This window comes from Sceloporus occidentalis, unplaced genomic scaffold (assembly GCF_023333645.1).
Source record: "Sceloporus occidentalis isolate IW3139 unplaced genomic scaffold, rSceOcc1.0.p SCAF_1, whole genome shotgun sequence".
Lineage (NCBI taxonomy): Eukaryota > Metazoa > Chordata > Lepidosauria > Squamata > Phrynosomatidae > Sceloporus > Sceloporus occidentalis.
In genome coordinates this window covers 135,937,891-135,954,474 of record NW_028316981.1, presented here as the reverse complement: position 1 = coordinate 135,954,474, position 16,584 = coordinate 135,937,891, and the positions used below count along the sequence as shown (strand labels likewise).

The 16,584-nt window shown below is 40.8% G+C and overlaps 1 protein-coding gene across 11 annotated transcripts in view; it reads left to right on the top strand.

Annotated features, from left to right (window-relative positions):
* The window catches only part of SPAG9 (sperm associated antigen 9), a 128,585-nt gene that overhangs the window by 15,810 nt on the left and 96,191 nt on the right, over nt 1-16,584 (top strand). For 8 of the 11 annotated variants that reach the window (XR_016282287.1, XM_089537487.1, XM_089537468.1 and 5 more), the window contains exons 3-4: nt 5,300-5,370; nt 14,220-14,314. Coding sequence is in view for 10 of the 11 variants with exons in the window: in XM_089537487.1 (XP_089393613.1) it covers nt 5,300-5,370; nt 14,220-14,314 (166 nt within the window). In the remaining variant the exon portion in view is untranslated. Of the gene's footprint in view, nt 1-5,299; nt 5,371-14,219; nt 14,315-14,813; nt 15,214-16,584 lie in introns of those variants that run through there. The other 3 variants (XM_089537538.1, XM_089537527.1, XM_089537518.1) reach the window with 1 other exon arrangement.

Below are 16,584 nucleotides of genomic sequence, written 5' to 3'. Positions count from 1 at the left end.
CTCAGGAAAATCTTACTGTGGTAGGGAGCAATGAGGGGGACTCTGCTGCTCTCCACAGGCAATTGAAATAAGAATATGCTTCACTTCTGTTTCTCACTTCTCCTAATTCTTGATAGTAGTTTCATTTGATGAAGAACTTTATCCAGATGTTAAAGTATGCTTTGTTCATTGCTATATCTGTCCACTTTCACTGTCAGACTAAGGAAAGGATGAACTGTGTGATTGACATTTTTGGACTTCCTTTTTGTATATGGTTCAACCAGCACCAGCACAGCTGAGGAGGGAGAGGGGCCAGGTGAGAGCAGCTCCTTTAAAACCAGCTTGCTAGCTGCATCCCCATTTGGCCCAGAAGACCAGTGCCAGCGCCAGCACAGCTGAGGTGTCTGTGGAGGGAGAGGGGCCAGGTGAGAGTGGCTCCTTTAAAACCAGCTTGCTAGCTGCATCCCCATTTGGCCCAGAAGACCAGTGCCAGCACCAGCACAGCTGAGGTGTCTGTGGAGGGAGAGGGGCCAGGTGAGAGCGGCTCCTTTAAAACCAGCTTGCTAGCTGCATCCCCATTTGGCCCAGAAGACCAGTGCCAGCACCAGCACAGCTGAGGTGTCTGTGGAGGGAGAGGGGCCAGGTGAGAGTGGCTCCTTTAAAACCAGCTTGCTAGCTGCATCCCCATTTGGCCCAGAAGACCAGTGCCAGCACCAGCACAGCTGAGGTGTCTGTGGAGGGAGAGGGGCCAGGTGAGAGTGGCTCCTTTAAAACCAGCTTGCTAGCTGCATCCCCATTTGGCCCAGAAGACCAGTGCCAGCACCAGCACAGCTGAGGTGTCTGTGGAGGGAGAGGGGCCAGGTGAGAGCGGCTCCTTTAAAACTAGCTTGCTAGCTGCATCCCCATTTGGCCCAGAAGACCAGTGCCAGCACCAGCACAGCTGAGGTGTCTGTGGAGGGAGAGGGGCCAGGTGAGAGCGGCTCCTTTAAAACTAGCTTGCTAGCTGCATCCCCATTTGGCCCAGAAGACCAGTGCCAGCACCAGCACAGCTGAGGTGTCTGTGGAGGGAGAGGGGCCAGGTGAGAGCGGCTCCTTTAAAACCAGCTTGCTAGCTGCATCCCCATTTGGCCCAGAAGACCAGTGCCAGCACCAGCACAGCTGAGGTGTCTGTGGAGGGAGAGGGGCCAGGTGAGAGCGGCTCCTTTAAAACTAGCTTGCTAGCTGCATCCCCATTTGGCCCAGAAGACCAGTGCCAGCACCAGCACAGCTGAGGTGTCTGTGGAGGGAGAGGGGCCAGGTGAGAGCGGCTCCTTTAAAACCAGCTTGCTAGCTGCATCCCCATTTGGCCCAGAAGACCAGTGCCAGCACCAGCACAGCTGAGGTGTCTGTGGAGGGAGAGGGGCCAGGTGAGAGCGGCTCCTTTAAAACCAGCTTGCTAGCTGCATCCCCATTTGGCCCAGAAGACCAGTACCAGCACCACTGAGGTGTCTGAGGAGGGAGAGGGGCCAGGTGAGAGCTGCTCCTTTAAAACCAGCTTGCTAGCTGTATCCCCATTTGGCCCAGAAGACCAGTGCCAGCACCGCCACCACCACCATGCACAGCTGTGAGGAGGTGGGGACCAGTGAGAGAGGCACCCCTCCAAGCCAGCCAAGACACAAGAGCACTCCAGCCCCAGCACCAGAAACGTCATGTGCAGCTGTGAGGAGGCAGGGACTGGTTGGAGTGGTATCCCTCACAGCCAGGTCACCGGTGAAGCCTCCAAGCCAACATGAACTAACATTGGAACAACTGGAGGATATAGTAGTATAAGGTGGTTGTTAGAATCTGATAGTGTTGTCTGAAAGTATTTTATAATATTTGATAGTTTTCTTAATTGTTATCTATTTTATATATTATTGTATTGTAATGAGTTTTTGCTGCTGTGATTGTATTTGTATATTTGATATTGAGTTGAGAGTATATATTAATAGACTTTAATATTATTAATTTAATTGTATTTTGATTAATTTAACTGTATTTAGTTAAGGTAAGGGGTTGAATTTTAGTTGTATATTTGCTAATGTAATTATTTATGTCATTGTTTATGCATCTTTGTAAACTGCTTTGATCTGTTGGAAAAGCGGTATATAAATAAAAATTATTATTATTATTATTATTATTATTATTATTATTATTATTATTATTATTTCCCATCCCAGGATTCTTGACAAAATAGCAAATTCTCGTTTTCTTGTTAGCAAGAAAGCATTAAGCTTCAAGCCTTCTTGACTGTGGGCCATAGTGCTCCCTCATGTCCTTAGATTTTCTTTCACGAGTAGTTTCTCAATTATGTTGTGAGCTGATACAGTAATTTTGCAGCTTTGGCTGTGGATTCTGAAGTACTGATTTTGAAGAGTGCCAAAGACCTGCAGTAGTATGCCTGTTAGAGCAATTTGATACTACTTTAACTGCTATAGTTCCATTCTGCAAAACAGGGGGATTTAAAGTTTGCTGAGGCTTTTAAAATTCCATGCTAGGGAGATCTATTCCAGTGATTCTGAAACTATGCTGTGCTGAATTCTTGGAATGTCAATTCTCAGAATTCCTGAACTTTAGCCATGCTGACTGGGACTTCTGGAGGACCAAAGAATGAAGAGCCTACAGTCTACTTCACACTGCAGAACTACAGCTCTATGGGATACCCTGAAAAAAGAATTGAGGATTGCCCCAGTTTAAATCTGTAGTGTAGACAGGGAAGTAGGTGATGCTTAGAACTTGAGTTTAGGTGACTGGTCAATTATGTTAGGAAGTTACTTTTTAAAGCAATATCATTGGGTGTTCAGTAATGTATCAGGCATCAATCATATATTGACTGACCACTCAGAAATGTATATCCAGAGAACTCCTGTTTAGGAGATGTTGTCAAAATTATTTGAGTGAGCTTAAATTATGAGACAATATGATGTAGTAGTGGTCAGAGTGTTGGACTATGACTTTGGAGATAAGGGTTCAATTCCCAGTTCAAACATAAAAACACTGGATGACTCAAACACCTTCTGAAGAAACTTGCCAAAAAGACTCCATGATAGGTTTGCCTCAGGGTCGCCATAAGTAAAAAATGTTTTGGAGGCACACAACAACCACAGCTTCTGAGGAATCTGTTGAATGTTAAATCAGTCCACTAGATGGCACAGAAGCTGCTGTTGTCAGATGGTGTAGACAGGGAATAGTCTCTGAAGACTGAAATGAAGTAAAGATCAGCGCTATATAAATAACGTATAATAATAATAAATCAGTATGTTAACACTGCCTACCTGTTTCCTATGTTTGTGTAGTTAATAAAAGCATAGAGAAAATGACTTGAAGTGGGCATATGCTGATGTTTGTAAATCTACTTCATTTAATGCTCTTAAGCTAGGTTTAGACTGCAACCTGTTGATTTTTTTTAAAAAAGGAACTATTACCAGTACAAGATGAAAAAGTGCCATGTATACTATGCTATGTCCTCATTGCCAAGTGTAGAGAATTGGTGGGTGGGAGTATAGGTACAACCCCTAATCACCCCCCCCCCCCAATACATTTTAATGGTTCTATTTGTAAAATCCAAACAAGGGTCTCTGGTTGCATTTAGTATTTATCTTTGTAACATAATACAGGTTGAGCTTCCCTTGTCCAAAATTCTTGGGACCAGAAGTGTTTTAGATTTCAGATAATTTTGGAATACCTGTAATTGCATATGAGCCTGCCTGAAGAAGACAAGCCCTCCCTTCAGCCACCTTCATGGGGGGAGAGAGGCTGGCTGGCTGGCTCCAACTGCCTGTCTGAAGAAGAAAAGCCCTCCCTTCAGCCACCATCTTGGGGGGAGAGAGGCAGGCTGGCTCCAAGTGCCTGCCTGAAAGAAGAAAAAGCCCTCCTTCCGACCACCATCTTGAGGGGGAGAGAGGACTGTTATATTTTATTTTATTTTATTTTGACTTTGTATTGTACTTCCTGTTGTACACCGCTTTGATCTAATTTGGAAAAGCGGTATATAAATCATCATCATCATCATCATCATCATCATTATTATTATTATTATTATGATGAGAGATCTTGGAGATGGGACCCAAGTTTAAATACAAAATTCTTTTTTGTTCCTTATGGATATTACATACATAACCTGGAGATAATTTTATACAATATTTTAAAATAATTTTATGCATGAAAAAACTTTGGCCTGTTCCGCACAGGCCTATAGTATGCACTCCGCGCGTACTAGGGTTAGAAAGGGGCACCGCTTCCTGACGGCCCTAACCCTAATACATGTGGAGCGCGCACAAAATGGCGGCACCCGTTCCACATGGGTGCCACCATCTTGACGTAGCAGACGCGTTGCGTCCGCACGTCGTGCAGCACAAATGATGCGCAAGTGCGCCATCATAAGCACACCGCAACAAGAAGTGCCATTTTGGGGCTTCTTTTTGCAGTGTGGAGAAGCTGCGCGGTTTGGACGCTGGGGCTCCTTCGCGCTGCAAATGACGATGGCGGCAGACCGCCTATTTGGGGTGGTCTGTAACGTGCCATCATGTACATTGAACTATCAGAAAGTAAAGGTGTCACTGTCTCAGTCACCCATGAAAAAAGTTTTGGTTTATGAAATATTTTGGAATTCCGGATCATAGAATCATAGAGTTGGAAGAGACCACAGGGGAGAGACCAGATAAGGAAGACCCAACCTGCACTTTAAAAAAAAAAAAAAAAAAGGGTGTGTGTTATTATATTCCCTTTCTGAGTGTTAATATGTCTGATAATAGTATTTTGGAAATCCATTGATTTGATAGCTTTTATATTATCGCTTAGCTTTCTTCATAATTTTCAGGACTGGTAATGCATTTTATTATTGCACAAACACTGGTGGTGGAGGAGTCAGTCATGGCTCTAGGACTGACCGTGCAAGGCAGAGTCTTGCTCTTTCCTATGGTTTAAAGTGTTGTTTAATTTTTTAAAATTTAATTTAACTTTTTTTTTAGTGTAGAGGGCTTCAGTGAATACTCTTCTTTGATTTTTGTGGAGCAGTTTGGTCTGATTCACAAGGGTAAGAAGGAAAATGGATTAAGGGTTGTTTGTGAGACTTGGTTTGGTGTGCCCTCCAGGTGCTCCACAGCTAGACCTGCTCAGTGCTTGCTTGAGCGAAATGCTTAGAATAAGAAGGGGGGGGGGGGGGAAACAAGAGCACACTTTGCTTAACCACAAAGTGAAATTGGCTTCTGGTTTATAAAGAGTGGAGCAAATGAATGTAAATGGTCTCTGCTACTTTTGCTGGCAATATATCTGTTTTGAATAAATTAATTATCTTTTTCAGTTAGCAGACTGGAGGAGAGGGAAGCAGAACTGAAGAAGGAGTACAATGCTCTTCATTCAAGACATACAGAGGTAGGTAACTAAATATTCCTTTGAGCTGTGTTAAAGACTTGATGCACAGGCAGTAATGGCTCAGAGGCTGGTGATAAGGATATCAAGACAATTTCTTCTGTATTTTTGCCAAGGGATTTCTTTTGCATTTTTGATTTGAGCTTTGGAAGCTTGTTTGAAGTCAGTCCTGTAGATATATTTTAAAATCTCTTGTACTGAATTGAAATGTTGCAGCTGAACCAGATATGCACGTCATCAAAATAATGGACTGAGTCTCATATTCATTGAAATGCTTTGATGTGGAGTAGGAAAGGACACCTGCTAGTAAAATGCTCAATTCTTCTGGCTATGATGACGCCTTGAGAAGGTGGGACTACTGTCAACTGCCTCAAACACAGATGGGAAACTTCTAGCTTTCAAGATATTACTGGACCTTAACTTCTGCTACTTGGGTTTAGAGCATGGCAAAAAATTACTTGTGCTCCTCCAATTATATCCAGGTCTGTGCAGAGAGAAGGTAGAAGAGGATATTTGAAAGCCTTTAAAATGTCTGTGGCTTTCATTGGCTTGATTTAGGGGAAGTGGGAAACCTGTGTTTCCCACTGGCCTTACTTGTACATCAGTTGCCATGAGCAAGTTGTGTATTAGTGCCTATTCAGTGGCGTTTCAGTTCTCCAGGTACTGAGAATGGGTAAACTAGAATTTTAAAGCATACTGTGGCATCCAAACCCTTCAGGCTCCTGGTTTATTGCACCCTTTACAATCTAGGATTGTAGACTATGGTTGTCATTTTGGCCTAAGAGTTCCACTTTCTGGGGAGCAACTGATTAGGTGCCTAGGTTGCAATATCACATTAAGCTTTCACATTACAGTTGATTTACTGATCCTTGCCAGGGAAAGGAGGCAAAAGCATTCAATAGTAAGGCACAATGTGCTTTTCAGAGAAGCACCTAGTAATGAGCAGTCTTTTTTTAATGCTGTGCTGATACCTGATTAGGGAGTGTATCCCAGTATGGGTGCTTTGCATGTCTGTAGTATTAATGTTTTGTTACATTTAGACTTCAGTACAAATATTCTCTATTTTTTTACACATTTATAAGCATAAACCAAGAAAATGAAATATGGCCAGGTTTGTGTATATTGTGTAAAAGAAGAATATCAGCTGGGGAAACACAAATTCTGTACCAAGCAAAGCTGAATTTCATGATTCATGTTAATTATTTTAACACACAACTGTTCTTTTTGTTTTTCTGTTGGTGTTAAGTGGCAAGCAGCATTTGCCATTTTAAGGCCTCTTGACTTGGCAGATTTCTAGAACAAGTCAAATGAAAGTTTTGCCAGCTTTCCCCATTTGGTCTAGCACTTCTTTGATGCTATTCAGTGATCATTGTCATTGGTCTGTGACCCATCTGGAGTTGGTCCAGTCCTTGCATTGAATTGTACAGTGTCTTTTCAGAAGTTGTTGTGAGAGTCAAAAGGTTGAAGGTGATGTGAAGGATCATTTACATAGTCAATAAAAAGCATCCAATCTTTGTAAAACGTGTCATGTAAAACAGTTTCATAGTGTTAAAAAGTTTCCCCATTAGCCACATGTTTCATACCCTTTCCCACCAACTTTCCATAGACAAATTCCCATGTTTCTAACATTTAGCCACCTCTAGTCTCCCAGCCGTGATAAAAAGGTGATTAGTTTCCTATGTTTAAGTGTGGCATTTCTGTTAACAAGTATTGAAAAGAGAATCAAGGCAGGACAAAAATATAGGGTCTGGAGTGTGATATAGGACATTTGGTGTATAACTAGGTGCCAGAATTCCTGTATCTTGGGACATTAAACCCACATATAAATACAGGAGCCTAGTTCCTTGCACCCTTCTCAGCAGCTCATTGGGAGACTCTACCATTTTTGATAGCAGAATGGGAGTAAGGCACCTCCTATGTACACTTTTAAGGAAGTTTTCCCTTGTGGATGCTGATCTAGATTTAAATGGGGGTGAGGACCCTATATGTGCCCACATGGATTCCTTCAATTCTGATTGCCAGAACGAGTGGATAGATTGATCTCTTCCATATATGTGTTCCAACAAATGATTGTATATAATGCCACAACAATGAACATTGTTTCTTGTCAGCCCTTGTTCCTTAGGGATATTGTGTGGAATTATATTTATTTTAATCCTGCTTTTCAGACAGTGATTGTCTCCCCAAATGGCTCATGTTAATCATTTTGTACAGTGCTGTTGGCAGTCTCAGAGAAATAAATGAAAAAGAGACATCGGACCTGTCCTCAAGTTGACAAACTAAGAAATCAGAACACACATGAGAAAAGGCATGGACATTTGCATGCATCAAGACATTTATTAGCAAGAATCATAATGTTACTAGGAAATGAGAATAATATTTGATCCTGCACAAATGAAGATGCAATCAAATAATGGTCAGAGCCAATTAAAGGGTGTGTGTGACTGGGACCAAGGATCAGCAGTTACCCTTCTTTAGATTTTGGTTGCTGTATTGCCTCCCATGTCACCTTGTTCACCTAATCTTTGGCTCTAGCATCATAAATGGAAATAACCCTCTATTTTCTTGGACAACATGTAGGCTGTCATTAAAGTATAAACAGGTGATCTGTGTTCTGAGTTTATAGTTTTTAAAGTGTTACCCCTGAGAGGGCTGCAGTCATCAGGCAGCCACACGTTAACTTCACCTGGCAGGGTGCTAGTTAGAAAACAAAACTTTAAAGGCCAGATAAAAAGTGGCCGTGAATCTGCTCCTGGCACATAAAAAGGCATCTGCTTGGAGGTAAGAAAAGATACAGCGTGCACGGAAGGGGAGTGAGTTGATCAGCGGTGCCTGCCCTTACAGTCTTCAGTGAAGATGTAGTGTAGCCAAGCTTTAGTGGAAAGGAAAGTATGGGACATTTTGCCACCTTAAACAAAGGATCTGAGCAAAGTCTATTCTTCTTAAGTTCATCATACTAAAGACTTCACAAAAGTTAAAACAGCCACAAGCACTATGTTTATTTTTCAGGTGGTTACACTTTGCTATGACAAATCTTATCATGAGAATAATACACATGCACCAGTACAAACCTTAGCAATCTAGAGCCTGGAAGCCTTCCTTAGGGAGCCCTGATAACACAATGGTTAAATCCCAGTACTGCAGCCACTTGGGTCCACTCAGTGTTGCATCCTTCCATAGGATGGTAAAATGTATACCCAGCTTGTTGGGGCCAATTAGCTTACACATTGTATACCGCTTAGGGAGTGTTCGTTCATTGATAAGCAATATAGAAATGTACTTGCTATTGCTATTGCTTACCCACAGCACTGGCATCTTGTCTGTTTGTCCGTCCTCATCCAAACTGAAATTGCTTCCAATTACATTTTTAAAGGCCCCATTGCCTCTCTGAGATTAATTTATAGATGGAAACAATTGGAAGGAGAGGACAAAAAAACCTTCTGGAATAAAGAATCCAGGCCTTGTTAACAAAGGTGATTATGTCCAGAAGGCCTCTGGGACCATTAATCAGCTTGTAAACATGGCAAATGCTTCTTGTTTCAAAGGCAAATAGCAGGGGAGTGTTGTTGTTTTTTGGCCACTTCACCATTGAAGTTTTGTTTGTGTCCAAATACAGGCAAGGCCGTATGCTGCTTAACTCCTGCTATAGACCAGTGGTTGAGGGTTGTTACAAAAGTCCTCCTGAGATGACTTGCTTCCTAAGCCTCCCTGAATAACCTTTTCACCTTTGTGCGGTCTAGATGAACAATCCAAGAGAGGACCCCTGAAAAGTCCAAGGGAATTAATAGGATAGTTTCTCTTCTGGTGGCTTCTCTTTTAGTTTTATTTTATGGAAGTTGTCTAGTTCTGATTCAGAACCATGCCATTTAATATGGTGGCAAGAAGGAATGTGTGGCAGTGCAGTTATGAGACCTTGCCTATATATCTAACCAGTAAGGTCTCTTAAGACTTAAACTGTTTTTAAAACTGCTGATACATGATTTGGGGACTATTGTCCTGGCTTGTATGTGAGCATGGAGAAATAATCACAGTGTGGCTTACGCCCACTGAAGATCTCCACAGCAAGGAATTTGTTGTACTATTATATATGAGTCCTGGCTTACACGTTTACCAAAGAGCATAGCATTTTCCTCTACATAAAATTTGGGTGTTGGACTGTGACTCTGGACACCAAGGTTCAAATCCTGACTTGGGCATGTGAATGCACTGGGTGACGCTGGGCAAGTCACACTCTCTCAGATTCAGAGAATGGCAATGTCAAACCCCTCTGAAGAAACTTGCCAAGAAGACTCTGATAGGATCATCATAAGTTGGAAATGACTTGAGGGCACACAACAACAACTGCAACAAATATTCTCTGTGTGTATGTGTTTTTCAGATTGGTATGTAAAGAGATACTCTTAAGAACATCTACACTGTAGAAATAATGCAGTTTGACATCAAACTGCCATGGCTCTATCCTACAAAATCCTGAGATTTGTAGTTTTGTGAGGCACTAGCACTTTTTGGCAAAGAAGGCTAACAACCTTGTAAAACTACAGGTCCCAGGTTTCCTTAGGATAGAGCTAAAGCACTTAAAGTGGGGTGTAACTACATTATTTCAGTGTAGATGCCCCCTGAGAGAAAGAAACTAAGATCCAAAACTCGCTGCAGAAATAATCCAGTTTGGGAACACTTTAACTGCCTTGGCTCAGTTCTAGGGAACAAACAAACAAACCCAAACAGCTTCATTTATATACCGCTTCGTACTGAATTAATAGTGTCTAAGCGGTTTACAACTGTAAGCTAATTGCCCAGAACAAGACTCGGAAGGCTGCAAGCCTGAGTCGAGCTTGAGCCCTTTTGCTGGTATTGAACTCGCAACCTTATGGTTTTGAGTGAGTGACTGAATTTAACCACTGCACCACCAAGGCTCCTAGGGAATCCTGAGAATTGTAGTTTATTGTGGCACTGAAGCTCTCTGCCAGAGAATGCTAAATGTCTCAAAAACTATAGTTTCCAGAATTCCTTAGTATGGAGACAGGGCTGGTAAAGTCTCAAACTGGATTATTTCTGCAGTGTGTTCTGTATGTTAGATGACTGAAACAAATACCACTTGTTTCCAATTATTAATTAATCCCAGGCATTAATCTTCCACAACATGCATCTGATAAAGATCTCAGTTCTTCCAAAATCTGAATCTGATAAAATTAGATGTGGACTATGAAAGCTTATGCTATAAACTTCTTTCTCTCAGTCTCAGACGTGGTACAAAATCTCTTTGCTTTAAGTGCTTGTTCCCCATTATTCTTAGTATGACATTATATGAAACCATCTTGTATTATGGCAGGGACAGGGGAGTCTCTTTTAGCCTAAGGGTCAATTTTCACCTTCAAAGAGGTTTTCTAAGGCCACATTCAATTGGTGGGTATGGCAAAAGAATGAGACGAAAAATGCAAGCTCACTTTAGCTTAAAGTTCTTACAGCAAGCCATTAAACCTTAGAAGTGTTTCAGTTTAGAAAGGGGGAAAAACATACTGTATAGAAGCCGGGAAGAGGGTGTGGGCATTTTCGGAAGCCCCAAGACGATGGTGTTGTGCATTTTCACACATTTTACAGGGATAAACATGTGGTGTGTTGATACTCAGAAATGCTTGAAATGTAATTTTGACATGCTATATGTATAACTGAATATCATAACATAACAAAGGCTGGTACTGTAAGCACTGCATGTGGATTTCGTGGCTACTTAATTCACACACCAGGTAGGAAGGTTGGTTGATGTGGTCACTTTCCAAAAGAACCCATCTTACAATGTGTTGAGACATTCATGTGCTCATAATGGACTGCAGTTCTTTAGATTTGCTTTGTATACTTTGTCATTGTGTACTTTTGCCTAAATACCCTAAAGGCACCAAATCCTGTCTGACCTTGGAAGCTAAGCAGAGTCAGCCTTGTTAGTGCTTTAATGAGAGACCATCAAGGAATCTTCTTTTGATTTCTGCTGACAGCAGCAGGAATGTCAGTGGAACTGCCCTGTGGGAACCTAGCTGTGGTGTTTTCAGGTTTGATATTATGTTAACTACTGGTAACTCTTTTTATAGCTTTTCTAATAGCAAGATTGGGCAGATTTGTGTATTTTATGGTGAGGTATAAATGTTGATAAATCCCATTATTGTTATCTCTCACCTTACTCCATATGTAATGATGTTTAATTAGGAATAAACGAGATGGTCACAGGTCATGCCTTATATCAGCATGCAAATTATTAATGAATTATCTAAACTGGAAGCTAGTGACCATGAAATGTACAGTATCACCAGCAAGATAAGGTCTCTGTTCAAAAGAGCAGTTACTGATGATGGTAAATGTGGTTTCTCTTATTTATTGTAGCCCTGGTAATGAAGAGCTACTTTTTCATCAGCTTAGTGGTTAATCTAAATTGGCCCTGAAGGCTGGAAAAGCAATGTTGTGGCACATTGATTGACACAGTGTGAGATAATCTGATGTGATGGTATATACAGCTACAGTATAAGTAGTTTGAAGATATATTTGGACTGGGTACAGGGTTTTATTATCTATCTTTTCATCTCTAGAAGAGTTTGTGTTCAAGATTTATATTTTTAATTTTAAGGTTATATGTTCCTTTGCAGTTGGCCAAAGAGGTTGAGAGATTTTTTTTTTACCCCATAGTCTCTGAGCTGTTTTTTTAAAAAGCGAAAACAGCTGGTAGTGTGTTCTGAGTCCTTGCAATACATCTTGCTGTACATCAAGGCTAGAACTTAGTAATGCTTCCTTAAAGATATTCCTCAAGCATACAGGGGGAAAGGTGGAGTGTAATTTGTGAGAAAATACAGATGAGTGTGTGGAAGAATTTAAATCTTTTGTACATTGAATTTGGGCAAACAGTTCATAGCTGTTGTACCCTGTGACGTGAGGTAGCTGAATCTGCTATGAGAAAAACCTACTATGTTTCTCTTAATTCCAATGTAATTTACGTATTTATTGAGATTAAAAAATAGTCTCCTTCTTCTCCAGTTCAGTGTGGAAATGGAATGTTTTAGTGTACAAATCAGTGAAGCATCAGAGAGTACATGTATCTGGAATTAGTTTGGCAGTGGTCCAGTATGACTGAAATTGTGACACACAAAAGCAATAGGATGAAATGGCAGATATAAATAGCTTGCTAAATATATATAAATTTGGCTATTTGTTAAGAAGCTTTTTTCATTTCCCTGCTCCAAATGTTTATTGCTTTAAGAAACAATACAGTATGTGAACTCGTGAGGTGACTGCTTCTGTGTGAAGTTGTTCTCAGGTTCTGATTTCTCAGAGATGTGACTCTACATATTTCGCTGGTCAGATGTAATGTTATGCTTCGCCCCCTCTGTTTTTTGTGTGTTTGTTTTAGCATGGTAGAGGTCCAAATTGCATTTTAAATATACCAAAGTTCCTTGTAATGCAGTGGTTCTTAATCTTTGGCTCTTCAGATGATTTGGACATCAACTTCCAGAATCCCTAACCACTGCCTATACTGGTTGATGCTTCTGGGAGTTGGTGTCCAAACCACCAGAAATTTCAGAGGTTGGGAACTACTTCTGTAATGTCTAAGTGGCCGGGGCGGGGGGGGGGGGGGAGAGGAGGCTCAGTCCTTGGGTTCCAATTTGTTCCACTGGTATTCTATAGACACCCACTCCCCATTCCCCCTGAGATTATTTGATGGTTTCCCAGCTTTTGTATGTTTTTGTATGATTCCCCTCCCCCTTAAAGGCTAGAATGCCTCTGCTTAGTTACCGGATAGTAAGAATATTAAGGTAAAATACAGCAATACATTTTCTCCCATACTTTTGACTTGCCTCTGCTGGAAGCTGAGAACTTTTCTGAAATTGCATTTAGCTAAAAGTTTTCCCACTCTTGGTCTAAACTCAAGTAATTTTGATTTGTCTATATTAATGGTTTCAGAACAAACCTCAGTTTGCCAGATTCAGGTGCTAATGGGGAACTGTGAAACGAAGCTTAAAATGGGAAGTGAAAGTTTCAGATCTTCTCACAGATAAGGAAGGAGGAAGGAGAGTTTCCAAGACCCATCATGGCTCACTCACCTAGTAGGAACTGGGGTTCGCTGTTTGGTCTGAACTAAACTTCTCTCTGTAGACACATGTGGTGAAAATACTTATTTTGTGAAGGTTTTCTCACTTTACTCTGGCATCTACTTCACTCTGTCTCTTGATTTCTTATTCTATTGACTTGCATTTGTGTGAGAATTTGTTTGTATAATGTTCTGTTGAAACTGTAAATTTTTGTATAACTTTCTGAGTAACTGATTGACTGCTTAAACTGAATTAATAACCTTGAAACCCATTATGACTGCATTCAATGGTCAATTGACTGCTTTATAATGGGGAAAAATAACATTGGCACTATAAGGAACAAAATTAACTTCAATTGTAAAATGTTTCACGAAAGCCAATGTGGTGTGTTTAAGTGTTGGACTGTGACTCTAGAGATCAGGGTTCAATTCCCTTTTAAGCATAAAACCCACTGGGTGATCTTGGGCAAGTCACACACTCTCAGTCTCAGACAATGGCATTGGCAATGGCAAACCCCCTCTGAAGAAACTTATCAAGAAAATCCTATGATAGGTTCACTGTAGGGTTGCCATAAGTAAAAAATGATTTGAAGGCGTACACCACCACCACAACCACCACCACGTTTCATAAATTGAATTAAGGTAATAAGTATGCCATAAAATGGAATACATTCAGTACTTTGAGATGAAGTTTCTTCCAGGGAGGTGGAAAGCATATGTTTATTAAATAGGCATGTTTTTTAAAAAGTAATGCTAAGTTTTATTTCCCCTGTCTCAATAACAGATGATTCATAATTACATGGAGCACCTGGAAAGAGCCAAACTTCATCAGCTGACAGGGGCCGATCAGCTAGAGCCTGTCATGCACAGTAGGATTAGGTAAGTTCTACTAATCTTTGTCTGAAAATGAACTACCTATTTATTTCTTCTGCAGGACTTTATCTTTGAATAAATTGGAACAGTTTTTATATATTTCTGGAGAGCTAAGGACTATATGGAAATTAGAGAAGGGAATGATTTTACTGTTGGCACAATCCAAGGCTTGCATTCAACTATCTGTTACCTTATTTAGACTGAAGGGTGTGTTCATCCAGTTCTGGTAGGGCATCTTTCCCCCTTTGTTCTCAAAATATAACACAAGCTGTAAGAAAAGCACCAGCCTTTAAAGGATTTGAAATAATTGAATAATGTTTGCATGAGTACATCTACTTTTGGACACATGTTCACAAGATGGCATCTTTAGCTATAGCTTTCTGACTATATTATGTAAATGCCACAGCTTTCCATCCAATGAACTGGAGCCAAGCTACAAAGGTTTGAAGTAGCAGGGAGGAGAAAGCTGCAAACAAGCTTGCTTGTATCTTTAGTCTGCAGCATCGATGCCGGCAAGGAGAGAAGCAAGAAGCATTTCTGGTGGTTTTTTCTCCCCTGCTAGGTGGGGGAGGAGAGTGAGGTGATGTCATTTTGCTTTGGAGCTGCTGCGGAAGAGAGTGGAAAGCTGCTGCCGATGACATTGTTTTTGTGGCAGCCTCTGAATGACAGACGCTCACTACAGAAATACTCCCTTGTCCCCCGTGTAGCCTTGGTTATTGCACTTCACCATGCCAGCACAGCGCCATGAGTCCTGGATGCATGCTGCTATTTGTGTTTGGCTTCGTTGGCGGGGCGGTGGTCATTAATTCAGCTATACTAGTGTCTCTTTCTGTTTTGCTGCTTGTGCACTTTTCTATATCCACTGGCGTGCCAGCTCTGACGCAGAACCTACCAAGGATTCTCAGGTACTCAGTCCATGGAACCTCTGCTGGTTTTCTGTTCTTTGTTCTTAGCTTCCCTGTTATTTCTCGGCTTGGAAAAGATGGGGGGAGGAGGGAAGGTACAGGCAGATGATGCTTATCTCATGTCCAAATACGGCATTTGTTAGCTGTCCAAAATCACAGAAATGCCCATTTTAAAATATAAAATGAAATTTCAATTGTGCATTCTCTGATACTACAACAGCAGTTGTATTCTTGAGAAATCTATTGACACTTCTTTGTCGTTTATGATACAGTAATTAAAAAAAGAGGCTGAGTAAAAATTTTACAGACAAAATTTATATTCACTATATTGTCAGGTGTTTAACTGATACTGGGCAACCTTGCTTCTGTGATAGTTTAGGCCTTTCATTTGTTCAGTCTGTATTTTACTCCAGAGAATTCTGCAAAATCTGCTGGTGGGTGGTCTATCAAAAGCAAATATTCCAATTGTGTGTTTTTTCTTGTAAATTGATTTTTCAAATGCAAACACATTTTAATATACTAAAGTGAATAAATTAGATATAAAAATTAAATATAAATTACATATTTATATACACGTGCTTAGTAGTATGCTCTTCATCTCCTGCATGTTACTTGTCATATGCCTTTTCTATTACTGTATTTTATAAATGGCTTAACGTGCTATGTGGCAACAAAGCTGTGTTCATATAAGGTGGTAACATATCCCAAAAAACTGATTTCTGAAAACTTTTTAAAAAACATTAAACTCAGCATTGTACAAAACATCACATACTACTGTATATGTTTTAATTCATCTTTAGGCCAGAGTTTGCCCTAAAAGTAAGCATTAGAGCACACTGTTTACAATTCAGCAATATTGTTTTCTGACTAGAATAGATTATATGATGTACTTTTGTTAAGAGCTAATTTTCATATTTTGCCACTTCTAAATATTTTAGTATAAAAAATAAGTAAGCTGCATGCATGCTTTTCACAGAGCTAGAAAAGCATGTGCCATACTATTGTCCCAAGATTAAACCATCAATTTATAGTGGCAGGAGGAGGAGACACAGTATAGGCTCCTCCCATATGACATCAGGCGTCACGTTATGCTGGAAGTGTTCAGTAGCATCCCAGGAATCTTAAGAACTCAATCTGGTAGGATTTAATTTAATAGTAGAATAACACATACATTTCACAGACTGTGAAGTAAAGAAGGCTTGATTAGGAAGCAGTCTGTGTCAAATAATTATTCACTAAAAAGCAGTGCTTCCATACTAATGGGTAGCCCTGTGGTACCTTTGTGTGTTTAAACCAGGGGTAGGCAACCTTTTTGAGCCGGGGGGCGGGTTGGTGTCCCCCAGACAAGGGGGGGGGGGCGGCGCAAAAATA